Genomic DNA, 20,680 nt, shown 5'->3' with positions numbered 1-20,680 from the left:
GTACATGATGGGGGCGGCTAAGTTGGGGTAAGAGTGTTTTGCAGACACCTCACAGGGAGCTGAGAAACTGTGCCTGTGTGTCAACAGCTATACTGTGAACCATTAATCCCCCCAACAAAATGAGGATAGAAAAAAACACACAAATAAGAGAAGCCCCTGAAAAGGCTGTGCATGCCTTTTTAAAAAAGTATTTCATTTATTTATGTAATTTGGATAAATATAGAAATTGAGGGGCCAGGTGATGGTACACCTGGTTGAGCACACACATTGTAGTGTGCAAGGACCCAGGTTCAAGCCCCTGGTCCCCACCTGCAGGGGGGAAAGCTTCACAAGTGGTGAAGCAGGGCTGCAGGTGTCTCTCTGTCTCTCTCCCTCTCTCCCTCCCCCTCTTCTCCTAATTTCCCTCTGTCTCAATCTAATAATAAATAAGTAAGTGAAGTATTTATTTAAAACAACAGAAACTAAGAAAGAAGGGGAAGAAAGACACCTGCGTCACTGCTTCATTGCTCATGAAGCTTCTTACAGGAGGGGGCCAGGGGCTTGAACCTAGGTCCTTTGTGCATGGGGATGTGTGCGCTCTACTGGGCGCACCCCTGTCTGGCCCCTACCTGCCTGTCTTAAAGGCTGTAACTAAACCCAGTGTATCTGGGAACCCCACTTTCAGGCACCATGGGCCCAGATGACTGAGCAGTTGGGGTGCATGAACCCGGGGTCTGACCCACCAGTGCCCCCCCAGCCCAGGTGTCTCCTCTGTGCCCTTGCACTCTGCCCAGCTCCCAGGCCTGCGGGCACGGCCACCAGCCGCTCTGGGCTCACCGCCCGGTATCCTTGGCAGTGAGGCCTGGCCAATTGTGCCGCCCTTGCACCTGCTGTTCGCGACCTTGGGCGGGAGGGTGCCGAGCCACTCTGCCATCTGCCGGGCCTGGGGTGGGGGGCGGGTCAGCCTTCTGTGGGGGTGTGGGCTGAGGGGGCCAGGCTGGTGTGTAGGCTTCGAGAAAGGGTCAGTCAGGGTTGGGGCTGGCCGCTGCCACTGCCCAGCAGACATCCCGTTCCAGGAAGAGCACAGGCTGTGGGCCCCAGGCAGAAGCCCTTGTGGGTGTTGTGGCCCTTGACTCCAGTTCCCAGCTGAGGGCTCTGAGGCAGAGACCCTGAGTGTCACCAGCCTAGGGTTACACAGATGGAGAACAGAGTCACACAAGTGCTCAGAAGTCACAGCTGTTCTCCCTGCCCCCCCCCCCCCCGCTTCCCCAGGGGCTGGCCACCAACCCTCCCACCCCCCAGTGGCTGGCTGACCATGCGACCCTGGAGGTCCCTACAGGTGCCCAGTCTGCACCAGGACTGTCTGTAACAGTCTCAGATGTCTGTGCCCAGCTTTTGGTCCACAGAGCCTCTGGCCATGCCTGGGTCCTGCAGTCTGTCCAGGTAGGGCATTGTCACCTTTGACCCACAGCCAGCTGAGGCCTGACAATCCTTGAGCCACTAATCTCCCACCCTCCAGCCCTTGGGCTGTTTATATTGAGCAGGTGGGAACAGGAAACACAGATTGAACTAATATGAGGTGCTGGTGACAGACACCACCAAGATGGGGGGTGGGGGCTTGGGGGGCAGTTCAACCTCAAGCACTTACCTTCATGTTCAGTTTTTTTTTGGGGGGGGTATTACTAGGACTTCCCTCATATGTGACTGGACCATTCCAGGCTGACTTTCATTCAGATAAAGACAAGGACAGAGAGGGAGACTGTAGAAACTTCTTCTGTGTGGTGCTGTGTGCATGGCAAGACAGGTGCCCTATGGCCGAGATGGCTCTCTGGCCCCTCCTACACAGCATTAAAAAGCAGAGTCGGAGAGCCTGGCGGTGGTGCAGCGGGTTAAGCGCACATGGTGCCAAGTGCAAGGACTGGGTAAAGATACTGGTTCGAGCCTCCGGCTCCCCACCTGCAGGGGGGGTCACTTCATAAGCAGTAAAGGAGATCTGCAGGTGTCTCTCTTTCTCTCCCCTTCTCTGTCTTCCCCTCCTCTCTCCATTTCTCTCTGTCCTATCCAACAACGACGAAATCAATAACAACAAGAATAATAACTACAACAATAAAACAACAAGGGCAACAAAAGGGAAAAAAATAGCCTCCAGGGGCAGTGGATTCGTAGTACAGGCACCGAGCCCCAGAGATAACTCTGGAGGCAAAAATAAAAAATAAATAAATAAATAAAAAAGCAGAGTCAGTGGGGCCACATCCAGTTTAAGTGCACATATTATCATGCATAAGGACTCAGACTCGATCCCCTGGTCCCCTCCTGCAGGGTGGAAACTTCACAAATGGTGAGATAGGGCTGCAGGTCTCTGTCTGTCTATCTATCTCTCCTTTCCGCCTCAGTTTCTGTCTGTCCTGGAGGAAAAAAAAATCAATTGCTGAGCTTTGCATGTGTGAGACCCCTGGCACCAAATGACAACAACAATAAACATTCTAAATGGTGGAGCAATGCTTTGATCTCTCTCTCTCTCTCTTTCTCTTCATCAATAGCTTCATGTAACCAACCCCATAGAAACCTTCCTACTGGTTCCCTAAGAGAGTCTCTCCCCCAGGGTGGCAACCACAGCTACTTCTCTGAGCCCCGGCCAGCATCTGGCTTCGTGGAGGGTCTGAGCTGTCGAGAAATGAGTGTTTCTAGGCCGATGGTCATGACGGACCTGAGGCCTTCAGAGCTCACAGCAGAGGCAGCTTGCTTTCTCCCAAGAAGACTCTGGAGCTGGACTGCCTACCACTCCCCTTTCTATTTGTGGGGGGACTATCTTTAGGGGTGGCCAAACACACCAACCCTCCTATAGCTTCCTGGTGAACTGGAGCCTCTTGGCACCGTGGTCGGCCGCCTCCCTTCTGCCCTAGTGATGCCGTCCACTCTCAAGTCTCCCAGTTTTCTCTTGACTTGTGTTTATGTGGCTCAGATGTCCTGCTTCCTCCTGTGGAGACTTGTTTCTGGTGAGCAGCAAGTAATTGATTTTTATTTCTATCTCTCACAGTCTCTGTGTTTTAATGGCCGCATCTCGGCCATTTATGTGTAATGTAATTGCGGATATATTCGGGTCTGAGTCTACTATCTCACTGTTTGTTTTGTATTCGTTCCGCCTGCTTGATGTTCCTCCTCCTTCCCTTCCTGACCTGCTCTTGAACTGACTGATTAGTATTATTCCTTCTCTTCCTCTCTGTTAGCTTGTTAGCAATACATTCCTTTATTTATTGTTCCTTTAGTCATTACCCGAGATTGCGGTGTTTGTTGTTGACTGACGAATGCCATCTACTTTCAATTAGCGGCTTCCCCTTCAGAGGATGGGCCTCAGCCCCCCGACTGAAATAACGCCATTATTGCCATGCTGTTTAATTCTCTCTAGATTGTAAACCTCACTAGATGACGTCAGCACTAGCACTGCTGTACGCAGTCAGCACTCACTGGGACTTGCCCGTGTCATCGTCCTCTGCCCCCTTCCTTCCTCCCTACATCCAGTGGCCCTGAGTAAGCTCAGTTCCGCACTTCAGCCTTGAAGCAGCAGCTCTCACGAGAGCCAGCAACACGTTGCAAGGCTGGGCTCCCTGCTCTGAGTCCCAGTTTCTTTTCCACCTGCTCTAGGTTCTGAAAGTCTTCACAACTGTGTTCTCTTTCTGTGCCTCCGGGCAGATTCCTTCCTTCCTTCCTTCCTTCCTTCCTTCCTTCCTTCCTTCCTTCCTTCCTTCCTCCTCTTCCTTCCTTCCTTCCTCCCACTTTTCTTTCTGTTTTTATTTTTTTGATATTATTCATTTTACTTGACAGGACAGAGGGAAATTGAGAGGGGGAAAGAGGAAAGGCAGTATGCTTTGCCGCTCATGAAACATCCCCCCTGCAGGTGGAGACCGGGGACTTGAACCCGGGTCCTTGTTCTTGGTAACACGTGTGCTCAACTGGGTGCGCCACTGCCCGATGCCCAGTGTGCCGCCCGCGTTGTCAGACGCTCTGGGGAAGCCGTGTCCCTGAGCCACTGTCCCCAGATGAGCCTCCTGCCTTTAGAAACAGAGCAGCACCCCTCACTCCCTGTGGGGAGGGGGCGGTGACAGCACTCTTGTGAGCACTACTGTCAGGAAAACCTGCAACAGAAAGGCCATTCTGCCAAAGTCCAGAGCCTCCTAACATACGAGATGCTGCTGCCCGTTACTGAAAGCCGCCGTGGTGGCATCTGGGCTGGAGAGGCGGGTGCTGTGCTCGGAGCTGAGACCCACAGGGCTGGAAGTGAGGCCTCAGCTGCAGGGAGGGCGGGTGTCAGGTGCTGTCACCAGGAAACTGTTTCTCCCCTTGGGGGGTGGGGGTTGCTTTCCTGGAGTCCAGAGCTTCTCAAACTGGAAGGAGCATCAGTGACTTGTTTATGTTTTGTTTTGCTTTGTTTCGCTTTGCTTTGCTTTTGGCATTAGGGCTTAGCTGGGGCTTCATACCTCCATGATTCCACTGCTTCTCTTTTTAAATTTTTTTCTCCATATTGAGGGTGACAGACAGAGAGGGGAGGAGAGACAGCACAGTTCTACCCACTGATCAGAATGCCTCCCCTTTACATGGTGCTGGGGGTTCAGAGGTGGGTCCTCACACATGGAAACACACATCGTCCTCTACTGGGTGAGCCCTCACCCGGCTCCTTATTCCCATTTTTTTTTTTTGTTTTTAAGTGAAAGTCACAGCAGATACATCTGCAGGCTGATTGAACCCTGGCTTGAACCTTGGCTTGAACCCTGGCCATTTCAGCAGACCCCAAGCAGCCTCAGCACCCCCGGGAAGGAAGGAAGGACTGACTTTGCCAAGGCCTTGAGCATGCCAGCAAGTGGGAAGCCCCAAGTCCTCATGTCTCTCCTGGCAACATGTGCGGCCTCCCTGGTGCCAGCCTAGACGTAGCTGTCCTTGAAGTTCCCCCTCCCCAGCCTGAGACCACTGACCTTGGCAGCCTTCCGTGTTCCCCTCCCTTCTCCATACCTAGCCTTCCCCCATCCCACCCCCACACACACGTGTGCCAAGCTCTGCTACCTCATGGCCCTGGCTGGCACAGCCTGCCCACGTGGTGTCCACGAGCCCACTTCGGGCAGGTCTGGCTCGCACACCACCTCCCCTCGTGTCACCTTGCCCACCCCCCGCCTGCCTCCTCAGCACTTGTCACCACCTGCAGGCGCCTCATCTGTGCACCTGTCTGATCCGCGTCTGTCTCTGGGAGAACACCCCTTCCGAGCCGGGAGCAGCCCCCTGTCAGCGGTGAAGGTCAGGAGCCCTGCTGCTCTGACCCCTCGATGCCAGGAGGCACCTGACTTCAGGGCTTTCTGCTCCGGCTCAGGCTTGCTCTTTCCCTCCATCCCCCACGGCTTCAGGGCCGTGGTCCCTTCTTGTACCACCTGGGGCTGGGGGTGGCGCCAACCCTAGTTCCCACTCCCCACAGCTCCCTCCTAAGGTCAGCAACCCCTCCCCCCAACCCCCATTGCCTGGGAAGCATGAGGTTTCCTGCGCCTTGGGCCCTCCCAGACCAGACCTGCACCAGACCAGCCCTCGGGGCTGCTGGTCCCAGTGTCCCCTGCAAACTGTAGAAGCCGGGGACGCACACGCATGCCAACATGGTTCTGTAGAGGCACAGCCTGTGCCACAGGTGGGGGCTGGAGCCAGGCTTCCCCTTCCCCACACTCAGTCCTGCTCAGCAGGCCCTGCCCTTGCTCCTTGGGGTGCCACACCCACTGCCTTCTCTTAGATTCCCGGGATGATTATGCCTCCAGGTTCTCCAGTGCCTGGTTGGGGGTCGGGGGGAGCCAGCCCCGTAGAGCTGCCTCCTGCCAGAGCTGTTCATTCTCCATGTTGCCGCTGGAACCCTGACTCATTGATGGCCACGGGCTACCGAGGGCAAGAAGGTGGGGGGACGCTGACCTCCAGCAGCCTCTCACAGGCCTGACAGAGAGAGAGAGAGAGATTGCCTCTGAGGGGTCAGAGCTGTAGGCCACTATCACTGACAACTACACTTCACTTTCTGTGTTGGTTTCTTATCTCCAGACCTCGATTCCTAATGCCAGACTCGTGTGTGTGTGTGTGTGTGTGTGTGTGTGTGTGTGTGTGTGTGTGTGTGAGCGAGAGAGAGAGAGAGAGAGAGAGAGAGAGCGCTGGGGCCCTCACTTCTGTTGTCCCCACGGGACCCCCGCTCAGAGTCCAGGGCTTGCCACCCACATCCAGAGCCTCTCACGGCTGTAATGCCCTTCCAGCAGGTTTGGCCCCCAACCCTGTCCCGGGGCCCCGCCCAGCACCACTGCCGTGTTTGCTGTGCCTCCCAGGCCCCTTTATTCTGGGAAGCTCTCTGGGCTTGCTTGTCTCCAGCCACCTTGACATTGAGGAGACACTTGCACCCTCTGTTCTCTGCCCCTAGGACCCAGCAGCTGGAGAGAGAGGCCGTTGTCGGCCACCCGGAAGCCCGTGGTGGAGACGGAGGACCGAGAAGAGGAGGCCTCGGCGGTGCTGAGGGCCATCCAGGTGGAGAACGAGGCACTGCAGAGAGCCGTGCTCAGCGGGAAGGTCCAGCCCCCTGCCAGCCTGCCGCTGGTGCAGGTGTGTGCAGACAGAGGGCAGGGCTGAGGTGGACGTGGGCTCCGGGGACACTGCTGATTCAGACAGGCAGACAGACAGACAGACGGATGGAGAGACACCACAGCCCTGGTCCTTCCTCTGGTGCCACAGCACCTTCCATGTGGTGCCAGGGCTTAGAGCTGGGCCATGTGCACAGCCAGTGAGCTCTCTCTCCAGCATAAGAGCAGCTGTCAGCAGTCCACTGGAGCAGCCAGATCTGGGGCCTTCCAGGTCGTGAGTGACTGAGATCCTGGGACTTCTGTCTGTGTGTCTGTCTGTTTCTTGCAAAGCCCACATGAGGGGACTCTAGCTCTGAACTGCCCCAGGCAGACCAGGCATTCTGGTTCCTGTCCCCTGCTTCCTGCAGTGGGGCCGGTGGCCTTCCCGGTGTCCCTCTGTCTGCGACTCTGCTGTGTCTGGGGCTGGAGTGTCCCCCTGGGTCACCTGTGTAATAAGCCTTCTCCTCCGCAGTGGCCTCCCGGCACCAAGGACACCAGCCTGCAGGACCCAGCCGGGCCCGCAGGGGGCGCCAGTGCTGTCAGCGAGGCCATCGACAGAATCTGCCTCCTGGGAAGCAGGTTGGTAGGAACCAGAACAGGAAGGCTTTTACCAGCCAGGCTTCTGGGTGATTCCCAGCCAGCCTCGGCTGCCCCCTCAGCTGCCCCCTCAGCTGCCCCAACCCCGTCCCTCCTCCAGCCCCGAAGCGCAAAGACAATTTCCAGGCAAATGTGTCTGGCCTGTAGAGTTTGTCCCCACCCGTGTAGAAACCCCTACCTGCTCTGAGGTCACCACTGAAGCTTCCCCACTCCCCCACCCCCCAGCCTGCAGCAGGCGCGGGGAGCTGGCGTGTCCTATGCGGCCGGGAGCAGGGCCTGACGCAGCAGCCTTTGAACCTCCTTTTCTCCAAGAGGCAGCAAGAGGTCTGCTCCATTACTGGAAGCCGTCAAGTCTAGTCATTCAACATAAAGCCTTGTCTCTAGTCTCCAGGCCAAACTGATCTCAGGCAGGCAGAGGTGCGGGCTGGCCCAGAGGACCGACCCCCATAAGCAGGCAGCCATACTCCCTGGACCTCCATGCGGGGTGCACGCTTGGTGCAAACAGCCTGTGTGCTTGGTGCAGGGGCGAGAAGGGTGAATCTGGCTGGAGATGTGTGTGCAGACACTGGGACCACTGGGCCGAGCCTCCAGCTGTCCAAGTCTTTGCCTGCCCAGAGACAACTGGTTTTACGATTTTGAGAAAGGCTCTAGGTGGTGAAGGCAGTGATGGCCCATTTCTCTAAGAGTCTGCAGACCCCAGACTGGGAGCCTGGGCCAGTGACCATCGTTGCCATAAATAAACAAATAAATAAATAGATAAATGAAGTGACAGCTTCTCGGCGCGTGAAGAGGCTGGGCCAGGGGGGTACTTCCCACCTGGTCTAGGTTCCAACAGCACACACAGGGTGCACTGACAGACGATGTTCTCCCAGCTTTGGGGTGCTGTGTCCCCAGAAACGGGGACAGAATGGCCTCCAGACCGCAAGGCCGTTGTCTCTCCCAGTGGCACGTGCCCTTGACTCGAGCCCCTTTGTTTTCAGCTGGTCGTTGTTTCTAGGAGAACTGAAGCTCCCTCTCCAGCAGGAGGCCATCAGGAGCGCTGGCTGGCCCCTTGCTGTGAGGTGCCTGGCTGGGGCTGGTCTCCCTGGCCTGTTCCCCTCTTCGCTTGCTGAAGCCCACCCCCTTTGCAGGCAACAGCAGAAGCTGCTGAGAGTCCTCCAGGCCATTGAGGGGGACTCAGCCTGCCTCAGCCCCGCGGACGCCTCCATGGAGGAGCAAGTGAGAGACCCAGAGGTGAGAGCCTGGGGCTTCCGGAGGCTTCCAGGGCCCCCCCTTGAATGTTGGGGTGTACGGGCACCTAAGTTCAACCATTACCACTGGGAGAGGGAGGTAAAGTTAGCATCTTTCTGCCTGTCCAATCCTCCACGTCCTGGCACAAGGACACACACATGGTGAGCCTGGAGCTCAGCAGCGAGAAGCCGGCGCACACGGGAGGAACCGTATGAATAGCACCGCCGCCTAAGCCCACAGGAAGGTGGCCGGTGTTGGCAGTAATCAAAAAATGCAAATCAGACCGACCTTAGCATCCCATCTGAGATCTGAGCTAACAAGTTATTTTTGACGCTAACCTCTAACGCTGACAAGGTTACCGCAGAACCGGCAGGGCAACCCGCCGGGAGCAGGAAGGGCAGACTTAGGAAAATTCTGCCTCCAGCCCAGAAACCCCACTTCCCATCCCGGAGAAGACACCCAATAGAATTTGTTGTTGTTGTTTGCTTTTGTAGACCTCCCCAGCACAAAGACTGCCAAAGAATTAGCGGGAAAAGAGGAGAGTGAAAAAGAAGTGGGGGAGATGGCGGGCAGAAATAACATAAATGTGGCTTGATAATAGAGCTGGAGGGAGGGAGACAGAAAGAGGCCTGCAGCACTGCTTCACCACTTGTGAAACTTGCCCCTGCAGGTGGGGACTGGAGGCTTGAACCCGGGTCCTTGTCCAGGGTAATATGTGCAGTCACCCGGGTCCATCACTGCCAGGCCCTGCAAAAGGTGGTGGGAATTAGTCTTGCCTGAGTCCAGTGTGCCACCTGGGTGACCCGGGGACTCCACTGTCCCGTCCCCCCACCATGTCACACACAGCCTCTCACCCCTTCCTTGACTCACTCAGGTCCATCTTGTGGCCATTTGGCACAGGGTCAGCAGCCTGGCAGTTGTTCCACGAGGCCCTAACGTGAAGGCCCCCAGTGCCACATGCAGAAGGGCCCCTCCAGCTTGGGCTCTGGCATCACCACTCAGTGTCCCGGGTGTTGGACTCTCTGGCCTAGGAACAAGGCCTTCAGATGGACAGCCCTGGGTCCTGCAGAGTGTGAACAGGAAAGTTCTGGAAGGGTGGGTGTCCAGGACTCAAAAGTTTGCCATCTGAGATGTAGAAGAGTTACTTCCTATGCTGTGAGACTCCTAAGTGTGGCGACACGTAAGACACCACATCCAAAAGAGCCTGGACCGGGCACGTCTCTTTGTCTAAGAAGAGGAGGGATCCAAGGGCAGAATGACTTAGACAATGGCAGAAAAAAGACATGGTCTTTTGTTTGTTTATTTATTTTATTGCTATCAGGGTTATCTTTGGGACTCGGTGCCTGCATTATGAATCCACCGTTCCTAGGAGCTTTAGTTCCCCCTTTATATTTGATTTGATGGGCCAGAGAGAAATTGAGAGGGGATGGGGGAGACAGAGAGGGAGAGAGACAGAGAGACACCTGCAGACCGTCACTGCTCATAAGTTTCCCCCATGCAGGTGGGGAGCAGGGGCTCAGACCTGGGCCCTTGTGCTTGGTAGCATGCACACTCGACCAGGTGCACCACTGCTTGGCCCCAGTGACAGGGTCCTTACCAGATGCCACCTTTAGGACCAGGGAAGGTACACTTCCCAGTACTACATCTGTCTGTCCTCTCTGCATCCTTGCTGCCCAACCCAGCCCTGCTCTCTCCCCTGAACCCTCAGTGGCTGACAGTTCTCACTGCAGGCAGAAGAGACCCCCCCCCCCAACACACAGGCCTGAGACTGGGCTCCCCCATGACCCAGGGGACAGGGCACACTGATTGCTTTGACTGAGGCTCCTCCCTGGGTAGGAAGGGCCTGTCCCCCTGTACCTCCTGGCTGAGAGAGAGACTTTCTCAAAGGACACATGGTGTCTGGGGGGGATGGGTCTGTGTGGACCCCACCAGTGTTTGCCTCCAACGCCCGGGGAGGGAAGGAGGGATGGAGCCAGGTGGTGCCCAGGCAGGAGCAGCCTGGAGCCTCAGCTCTGACAAGTCCGGACGGGACTCCTCTGTCCCTTCAGCCAGAAACTGCAGCAGGGGGACGCGGCACATTCTAGAAGGCGGCGGGCGTGAGTGCCAGCAGCCTTCTGCGAGGTGGCAGCCGGGCTCCCAGCTGGCCTGCCCTCCCTGCCAGCAGCCTGGGGACAGCGCCTCGTCCTCTCCACCCGCCCGCCTGGCAGCCGGCCCGCCAGCACTAGTTCCCTCACATCCCGGCCCCTTCCACCTTATCTCTGTCCTGCAAGCCGGGGCTTAGGCTGGGCCAGGGGAACCTGGCACCCCCCCAAACAGCCTACGGGGCAGAGGAGCGGTGGTGGTGGTGGGGGTCTGGGGCCAAGTGCAGCAGGGGACGCCTGCTGGGAGCCTTGCCACCTTGTCTCACTGGCTATTAATTAAAAAAACAAGTGGGGAGCAGCTGCTGCTTGTTTGCAGGGCTCCCTGCTCCCACAGGCAGCATGGGTCACCGAGCTGATTAACCAGGGCTGCGTGCAGGGCCAGACTCTCAGGCCAGGCTGCCCGCCCGGGACAGGAGTGGACAGCAGGGTCAGCAGAGGAGAGAGGCAGGAGGAAGCAGACGCCTGAAATCAGCCCAGGAGAGAGAGAAGGGGGAGCCCACACCCCCGGCCAGACAAAGGGACGTGAGGCCACTGTGCCCGAGGGCCTTTGATTCCAGTGCTGCTGTCCAACTGCTCAAACAAAGCACCACACAGGGAACTGGGAGTGGGGCTGGACACCCCCAAGATTGGTTTTTCTTACAGTTCAAGGTCAAGATGGGGGTGGGTGGGGCTTCTCCCTGGCTGGCCTCACACGCCCTTCCTCTCGGAAGCCTCCCGGTGTCCACATCGACCTTCTTCTCAGGACACTGGCAGGTTGGCTTAGAACCCACCTGACAGCCTCATTTTATTCCCAGTCACCCAACTTTTGAAGGCCCGTTACCCACCACATCCTAACATGCAGGGGCGATGCTGGAAGCAGCAGAAGTTGAGGCTTGCTCTAAGTCACCAACTCGGCAGGAGGAGAGCACAAGGTGTTCCGGCAGAATCAAACGTCTTTTTTTGGTTTCGTTTTTGTTCTGTTTTGTCTTAATCACTCTTTATTTGCAAGGCGGCTGCTGTCACCCGCGAGGCATCCACTCTTCCTCCCTGTGAGGCTCACCCTCCACCAAATCGTCATCTTCTTCCAGCTCTGGCATCTGAAGTCTTCAACAGGCTTTCTTTTTTTATTTGCAAACTCTCAACAGCAAACACTGGGTGTCAAGGAACACAGTGACTGTGCTTGGAGCCCTTTACAAACACGGGCTCACTTCAGTCCGTGACTTAGTCACTCCAGACTGGCTGTTTCAGGGGGCGAGACAGAGATAGAGAGACAGAGAAACCACAGCACCGAAGCTTCCTGCAATTGGAGAGGACGGGCTCAAACCTGCATGTTTCACGTGGCAAAGCAACACACTGTCCCAGTGAACTAACTCATTCTGTCAAGCTCCATTAATGACCATTATTTATCGTGGTTGCTTAATTTATTATTATTATTATCAAAAAGTTTAATAATACCATTGTTGGCTCAGGTTGTTCACCTCCCCCAAGACGTATCAGCCAGCAACCAAGGCACTGTCTCCTTTTACCATAGGGTGCTGGTCTACCAGTCCTCTTATTATTTTATTTAATCAATTAATTAATTAATTTTGCCTCCAGGGTTACCGCTGGGGCTCAGTGCTGACACTATGAAGTCACATCTCCTGGCGGCCTTTTTTTTTTCCATTGTATTAAACAGGACAGAGAGAAATTGAGTGAGGAGGAGAAGATAGAGTGAGAGAGAGAAAGACAGACACCTGAAGACCTGCTTCACTGCCTGTGAAGCATCCTCCCTGCAGGTGGGGAGAGGGGGCTCGAACGCGGATCCTTGTGCAGGTCCTTGTGATTCATACTATGTGTGCTTAACCAGGTGCACCATCGCCTGCCCCCCCATTTTTAATTTTATTTTATTTTAGTCACTGGGATTTCGCCAGTCAAGGCTGACTTTCCAGATGGACAACAGCACGAAAGCCTGCCCCTGCCCCGCCCCACCCCGCAGTGTTAGGGCCTGGGTTCGAACCTGCATTGTGCCTGTAACAAAACAAGTACTCCCACATCAGCTGCCGTCCCTTGCTGCCCTCCCCAGTCCTTTTTCTTTTTGGTCTCCAGGGTTATCACTGTGGCTTGGGGCCAGCACTAGGAATCCACTGCTTCCGGCAACCAATTTTTCCTTTCTAATTTTTATTAGGATAGGGAGAAATTGAGAGGGGATGGGGAGATAGAGAGAAAGAGCAATAAAGACAGATTCCTGCAGGCCTGCTTCACCGCTCGTGAAGTGCCCCCCTGCAGGTGAGGAGCCGGGGCCCCGGCGCCTGGTAATAGGTGCACTTAGCAGGTGTGCCACTGCCCCCCCCACTCCCCGGCGCTTTTCAAGCCCCATCTTCTGCTTGAATCCCTGTATCTGCTTATGGACCAAGGGCTCATTGTGTCTCTCACCCTGTCTCTGCTCCCACCACAGGGGTCTCTCAAGTCTGGTGGGTGCCTCACGCGTCCTCCTGGGGCCAACAGGGACCCCGTGGCACTGAGAGGTCAGACGATGCCTTGTGGAGTGGGGAGCTGAGCCCCACCGCTCACACTTTCACCCCCAACCTCTCTCCCATCAAGGAGGAGCCCAGGCTGGAGGCGGAGGTCCAGGACATCGTGTACGTGACCCTGGAGATCCTGTCCAACTGGGGCGACCCCTCACGGGTGGGCCTCTCGGAGATCGAGTTCTTCGACCAGAGCGACACCAAGCTGCACGTGTCACCTCACGATGTGGACATTAGAGGCACCGACTCGCCCGGGGACCTGGGCCTCCTGGTCACCAGAAACCTCACCGTAAGTGGAGCCATAAGTGTGTGTGTGTGTGTGTGTGTGTGTGTGTGTGTGTGTGTGTGTGTGTGGCTGTTTCCCCAGGGGCATTGACTTGGCCAAGGTCAAATGCCCGGAAGATTCTGGAACATTCCATGACTGGTCTCATACGAGTGAGTTTCATGCGAGACAGAACCAGGAACCTCGGGTAGTCAAGTCCAGCGCTCTGCTTGCTGAGCAATTTCCAGGCCACCAAGGGGCAATCCTCCTCGCCTTAATCATCAAACCGGTTTTTAAAAAAGAAAATACAGAAAGAATGAATGAAAGAAAGAACGGGGGGCCTGGCACTGGCACATTACAGTGCGCGAGGACCCAGGTTCAATCCCCTGGTCCCCTCCTGCAGGGGGAAAGCAGGGCTACAAGTGTCTCTCTGTCTCTCTCCCTTTCTATCTCCCCTTTCTTCTCAATTTCTCTCTGTCTCTTCCCAGTAATAAATACAAATATTTAAAAAATAGAAAAGGAAGGAAGCAAGCAAGCAAAGCGCTGGCATTGTTCATTCCTGCCACAGGAGGCTAGACACAGAGGCCTTGAGCTAACCTGACACCACAGCCCAGCAGTGTCATCTTTGCCAGGCAGAGCATCAGGCAGGGGACAGAGGTGTCTCCTGGGGCTGGGCACTGAGCAGGCCAGGACCAGGGTGACCAGAAGCCCCCAGCCACCACATGGGAGTGCTTCACAAGTGCTGGAGCAGGGCTGTGGTGTCCCTCCTCTCTCTCTCTCTCTCTGTGTGTGTTTCTCTACCTCTCTCTGTGTATCTCTGACTCTCACCCTCTACTAGAGGAAAGAAAAGGAATAAAAAGGGCCACTGGGATCAGAGGAACTGTGCAGGCACTCAGCCCCAGCGATAACCCTGGCTGGAAAAAAAAATTGCATATGAAAAAGAAAGACATCCCAGGGCGCTGTTTGGCAATGTGTAAATTACCTGCTGTGGCATCTGTTATCTGTTCAAAACACAGTGAACCGCCCTCTCCAGGGTGCGGAACACGCAGACAGCACCGTGGGCTGAGTCTCCCCGGCGCCAGCCACAGTGCCGAGGGCCAGAGACACGGAGTGTTTACACAGGGCAGAAGGGCTTGGGGTCAGAGCTGACCGTTCCAGCCTCAGGACTGCAGCAGCTCCCCTGTCCTGGACCTCGCGTTCCCATCTGTGACATGGGGCTGATCTCTGTAAGGGTCGGATGTGGCAGGAGCTGAGGAGCTGAGCCTCTAGCTCAGGGGACGTCAGCCAGTTCTGGCTCTCAGAATCTGCAGCGGTGTCATTGCCGTGGGTCCTGTGAATGCTACCCAGAAGCAGGTGTAATGATTATTATTACCATTTCAAAGAAGGGGAGCAGGGCGTGGGTTGGGGTGCGAGGGATGCTTTGGAAACCCAGGTTCTGGTCTTGGCTCTGTAGCCCTGGGCGACTTCCTGCCTTCTCTGAGTCCGTTTCCCCCATCACACAGGAGCAAGTGGCTGGGTTTATTTATTTATTATCACCACCAGGGCTTTACTGCTCCAGGATGACTTAGAGACAGGGGAGGGGAGGGGAGGGGAGGGGAGGGGACGGGGGGGGGGGAGGGGAGGGGAGGGGAGGGGAGGGGAGGGAAACTCTCCTGGGTAGCACAGACGCAGAGCTGGCTGGGCATCCAGACTGAGATCAACTGCTCTGTGATCCCCTCCTTAGGAAGAGTCCAGTCCCCAGCTCCCTACGGGAACCCCAGCTTCCTCCATGTCCCCCCTCCCCCATGTGAGCTGCCTGGCCTGCCCTGGCGTCCCTTTCTGTCCTCTGTGCACAGAGCGGGGCAACGAGGAGGTGTGCAAAGCAGAGCTGGCCTCTCAGCACCAACAGCCTTGTTGGCTTTGATGGGGACCCACTGTGCCATCTCCCTCTGTCCTCAGCAGACACGAAGAAGCTGTCTCTCCCTAGAAAGACTCAAATCACCATAAAACTAACTCAAGAAAAAGTAGAAAAGTTGAGATAGTAACAATAATAATAATTAAAAGATAAAAGAAAAAGCTACGAAGAGGGGAGTCGGGCAGTAGAGTGCAAAGGACCAGCATAAGCATCCCGGTTCCAGCCCCCGGCTCCACACCTGCAGGGGAGTCACTTCACAAGTGGTGAAGCAGGTCTGCAGGTGTCTGTCTTCCCCTCCTCTCTCCATTTCTGTCTGTCCTAACAACAACAACAACATCAAGAACAACAACAATAACTACAACAACAATTAAAGAGAAACAATAAGGGCAACAAAAGGGAAAATAAATAAATAATATTTTTTTAAAAACGACAAAGAAAAACCAAGAACCAGATGATGGCACGGGTGACTTTCATCAAATACTTAATGAGCTAATGCCAATTTATCACAAAAATCTTCGGGATTGTAGACGAGAGCACACTTCTCCACTCGTTTTATGAGGCCAGTGTTACCCTGACACCTGAGCCAGACAGAGACATCAGAGGAAGTCAAAGGCCAGCACCCTTTATGTGTCCAGATGTAACAGTCCTTAGCCGACTATCAGCAAACTGAACCTTGCTGTCTAGAAGGGGACTTACCCAGAAGACCTGCTGGAATTTATCCCAGGACTAGAAGGGTTGCTTAACACGGAGACATCAGTGACTGCAATTAATCACTGGATAATGACAAGCCATCTTAAAAGACTCAACAGAGGATTTGACAGAGTTCAAGCCCGTTTCATGATAAAAGCAACCAATAAGCCAAGAGCAGATGGGAACATTCAAAAGGGTACCTTAGAAACCCACAGCTGTAAAGCTACCATGTGGTCAAAAGACTGAGAGCTTTCTCCCTAACATCAGGAACAAGACAAAGGTGCCTACTTCCATCCTGACTTTTAAATTATTATTATTATTATTATTAAATTTCTTTATTGGGGAATGAATGTTCTACTTTCAACAGTAAATACAATAGTTTGTGCATGCATACCATTTCCCAGTTTTCCATATAGCAATACAACCACAACTAGGTCCTCTGCCATCCTTTTCGGACCTGTATTCTCCCCCCAATCCACCCCGGAGTCTTTTACTTGGGTGCAATACACCAATTCCAGTTCAGGCTCTACTTGTGTTTTCTCTTTTGATCTTGTTTTTCAACTTCTGCCTGAGAGTGAGATCATCCCATATGACTTTTATATGACTATTATTATTACTGGAGAGAGCCAGAGAGAAACTGAGAGGGGAGGGGGAGATAGAGAGGGAAAGAGAGAAAGACCCACAGCCCTGCTTCACCACTCATGAAGCTGCCTCCCCGCAGGTGGAGACAGGGGCTTGAACCCGGGTCCTTGTGCACTATAATGTGTGCACTTAACCAGGTGCTCCACTGCCTAACCCCCTCATCCCAGCTGTTAACATCCCACTGGAGATCCCACCCAGGACAGCTGAGCCAGGAAATACGAAGCTGGAGAGGAAGGAAGAGAACTGTAATAGCAGGCGATGTCACCTCGGATCTGTGACCAAGGGGTCCTCAAGCTGAACCAGAAGAACGGAAGTCAAGCTCAGAACACAAGATAAAAGGTCAATATTCAAAAACAAGTCATCACAGTTCCACAGGTATACGTGCAATGGACAATTCTAAAAGGAAACCAGGGGCCAGGTGGTAGCACACTTGGTTAAGCACACACATCACAGTGCGCTAGGACCCGGATTCAAGCCCCTGGTCCCCACCTGCAGGGGGATGGCTTGACAAGTGGTGTCTCTCTGTCTCTTTCCCTCTCTATCTCCCCCATCTCAATTTCTCTCCCATCTCTATCCAGTAATAAATAAATACAATCAAAGGAAGCCAAGGAGACAGTTTTATGTCTAATAGTGTACAGAGATTGAGGGCTTTGGAACAAATGTCATCAAAATGCACCACTTACGCTCTGAAAAGTGCAAAACATTGTCAACAGAAACTGAAGAACTAAACAAAGGAAGAAACCCATGTCCTTGTTCTGGGAGATTTAATAGCTTTTAAATGGCACTGATGCCCAAATTACTGATCTGACGCTGTGCTTTTAAAGTCCCAGCTGCTCTGTGTGTGTGTGTGTGTGTGTGTGTGTGTGTGTGTGTGTGTGTGTGTGTGTGTGTAAATTGCCATGTTGGTCCTAAAATACACACAGGAAACTGAGGGACACACAATAGTCTGGAGACTGCTGGGAAGAATGAAGAACGAAGCTGGAGGCCTCACGCTTCCTAGTTAACTCCACTGAGCAAGCAAGCTGCTTGGTGCTGGCATAAGGGGAGACATATGTCAGTGCACTCGACTCGGGAGTCCAGAGATGGGCCCAGGCGTCAACAGCCGGCGGATTCTCAGCAAGGACGCCAAGACCAGTCAGTGGGAGAGAACGGTATTTCAAACAGGCAGTTTGGGGACAGCTGAATTTCCACACATCAAATGACAAAGTCTGCCTGCCCCTCGACACCTTCAACCAAAACTGAGTCACGAAGTGATTAAAGTTGACTTTAATTAGAGTTTTTAAAATTGATGTAAGGCTAGAGAAAGAGGAGAGGGAGAATCAGAGCCTCCCTCTGGCACATGCGATGCTTAGGGTCCAGCTCGGGACCCCATGCTAGAGGGCCCAGTGCTTTACCCACTGCGCCACCTCCTGGGTTTTAGATCAGATACCTTTAAGCATCAGTTTGCCACTGCTTGACTTTGACCTTTTCTTTTTCTTTTTTTTCTGGGGGGGGCCACATACTGACACCTGACACAAAAACCCTGGCTCCTGTCCTGTGCTTTAATAGACTGAGTGATCAGCTCAGCCCTAAACAGAATACTTCCCTCCATCTATCTATCCCTCTCCTCCTCCTCCTCCTCCTCCCTCTCTTTTTAATTTTTTTGTCATCAGGGCTTACTGGGGTTTTATATCTGCATATTTTTACTGTTCATGGTGCACGTTTTAAATTTTATTTATTTATTTATTTTTATGGTAGAGTTCAAGCCCCCAGTCCCCACCTGCAGTGGGGGGGAAGCTTCACAAGCAGTGAAGCAGGTATCCGTCTTTCTCCTCTCTCTCTCTCAGTCTCTATCTAAATAAATAAACAAAATAGCTAAAAAGAGAGTCAGAGAGACTGCACCACTACTTGTTCTGCCTTCTGGGTTCCCACTGCAGGCCTGGCTCCTGGGGTTCACCCTGCACCTCTGAGAGCCTTGACCTGGCTGGCTACTCACCAGTGGGCAGGTCCATGATGTCCTCTCCGAGCACCCCATCCCCACTTGCCGCCCCCCCCCAGAAGTTCACCGTTGGCAGGAACATGATGGGCCACGCCCCATCCCTGCCCCCTCTTCTCTGGGTGACTCCCTGCCGGCCTGGGAGTGAGCCTGCCGCGGTCTCCTGATCCCTCACAGCTGCTCAGAGCACTCGGAGTTCTTGCTGAGCTGGAGAACAAGCCAGAACCCCTTGAACTCATCTCCCCGCACCCCCCAACAAAAGCAGCCTCCTCCCCCACTGAAAGGCACCGTTGTCACCGGGACAGGCCCCCGTTGTTCTCCCGCAGCTGGGCCGGGTCTCCTGGGCCTGGGGTGGGGGAGCAGCGAGCCCCAGTGGCGGCTAACCTCCCCCCAGCCCCCCAGTTCTGTCGGCTCAGGACTGACAGGGAGCCTGCTGAGATCCCAGATGCGGGCGAAGCTCCTGATCAAAGCTGCAGCCTCAGCAGCGTCAGAGGCCAGTGAGGACAGGCAGTGACACGGGGGTGTGGGGGGACACTGGGCTCCAGCCACAGACCACCCCATCTCCCACGCCTGCAGAGAAGCCAGAGAGCCTGCACTGGGGTGTGGCAGTGAGGGGTGGCAGCCCTCCCCCCAGAAGCTGTGTGCACCTACTCACCTCCTAACAACACTTCACAGGCCAAACAGGAGCCTTGCGGCCAGATCCTGATACAGCTGACAGTGTTCTCCCTAGAGAAGGGAGACGTTTGAGGTGGTGTGTGTGTGTGTGTAGACACTCAGGGCGGTGTGTGTGTGTGTGTGTGTGTGTGTGTGTGTAGACACTCAGGGCGGTATAGGTGGGGTGGCGTTCACCCACTCATTTATTCAAGGGGAGCTTCATAAGCATTGGAGCAGTGGTGTAGGTGGCTCTCTGCCTCTCTGCACCCCTCTCCCTCTGTTCTCACCCTCTCTCCCAAAAACAAATTAAAAAACAAAAACCCAAACCTGGGAGTGGGGGAGTCGTGCAGGCACTGAGCCCCAGTGCTAACCCTGGGACCAAAAACGGGAAATTGTGGCCTCCTGGGGTGGACGGGAGTGGGAGGCGATGTGAAGGGAAGGAGCTGAACCTCCTTGGCTGAGCTGGGTGGGAGAGACCCCCAAACTGAGGCCCAGAGATGCCTGGGACCCCCTGCAGAATGGTCTCCACAGAGCCAGGACTCTTTAAAGGAGGAACTGTGCCCCCCACCTCCCCCTGCCCCCCACTCCAGTAGGGACCTCACACACGGCCTGGCAAGCCTGACAGCAGCAAAAGCAGTCCCCCGGCCCCACGCCAGCACACACCTACCTGAACCACTTTAATTTTTTAAAAAATTCAACAGGGCTTCTCATAAATGAGAAACCAAAGGCTGTGTTTGTCAGGTTAATCCAACAGCATGAGTGTTGGCTTCCCCCACCATGACCCCCCCCCAGTCTCTCCCTCCACCCCCAGAGCTGGGCTCAGAGCCTTAACTTAAGTCCATTAGCACCCAGCTCACTGCTACACAGAGATACAGACGGCTGGCAGGTTAGATACGCACTGGGGGCCTGAGGACTGGGCGGCCATGAAACTTCGGTGCTGGGGGCCAGGGAGACTGGGGTGCTGGGGGGCCAGGGGGACCGGGTACTGGGTGGCCAGGGAGACTGGGGTGCTGGGGGCCAGGGGGACCGGGGTGCTGGGCGGCCAGGGAGACTGGAGTGCTAGGGGCCAGGGAGACTGGGGTGCTGGGGGCCAGAGGGACTGGGATACTAGGGGCCAGGGAGACTGGCGTGCTGGGGGCCAGAGGGACTGGGATACTGGGGGTCAGGGGGACTGGGGTGCTGAGGGTCAGGGGGGTCCCCTGCTGTCCAGGCAGAGTGAGAGCTCAGCCCAACCTGACTGAGCAGGGAGAGGCCCCCCCAGGGTCACTGGGGGCACTCAAGGTGATGGTGAGGCGGCAGGAGCTCACTGACCACTGTTCCCCTGGCCTGTAGAATGAAGAGGCTCCGTCCGAATGGACCTGCCCCTTCCACCCGCCGCTCCAGCTCTTCTTTGCAATCCGCAATGCCCAGCAGCTGCCCTGCTTTAGCCTGACCAGGATCCAGGTCCGGAACCATCCAGCGACCGGCAGTGACGTAAGTAGCAGCCGCTCAGCGTGGCTCCTGGGAGGTATGG

The 20,680-nt window shown here is 55.0% G+C and overlaps 1 protein-coding gene across 5 annotated transcripts in view; it reads left to right on the top strand.

The window, feature by feature from the left end:
* KATNIP (katanin interacting protein) overlaps nt 1–20,680 on the top strand; it is a 117,756-nt gene that overhangs the window by 74,060 nt on the left and 23,016 nt on the right. For all 5 annotated transcript variants that reach the window (XM_060172742.1, XM_060172739.1, XM_060172738.1 and 2 more), the window contains 5 exons: nt 6,404–6,582; nt 7,072–7,178; nt 8,327–8,429; nt 13,127–13,339; nt 20,500–20,640. In XM_060172742.1, coding sequence (XP_060028725.1) covers nt 6,404–6,582; nt 7,072–7,178; nt 8,327–8,429; nt 13,127–13,339; nt 20,500–20,640 — 743 coding nt within the window. The remainder of the gene's footprint in view (nt 1–6,403; nt 6,583–7,071; nt 7,179–8,326; nt 8,430–13,126; nt 13,340–20,499; nt 20,641–20,680) is intronic.

This window comes from Erinaceus europaeus, chromosome 15 (assembly GCF_950295315.1).
Source record: "Erinaceus europaeus chromosome 15, mEriEur2.1, whole genome shotgun sequence".
Lineage (NCBI taxonomy): Eukaryota > Metazoa > Chordata > Mammalia > Eulipotyphla > Erinaceidae > Erinaceus > Erinaceus europaeus.
Note: the sequence above shows the minus strand (reverse complement) of the source record. Positions and strands in the feature narration are given on the sequence as shown.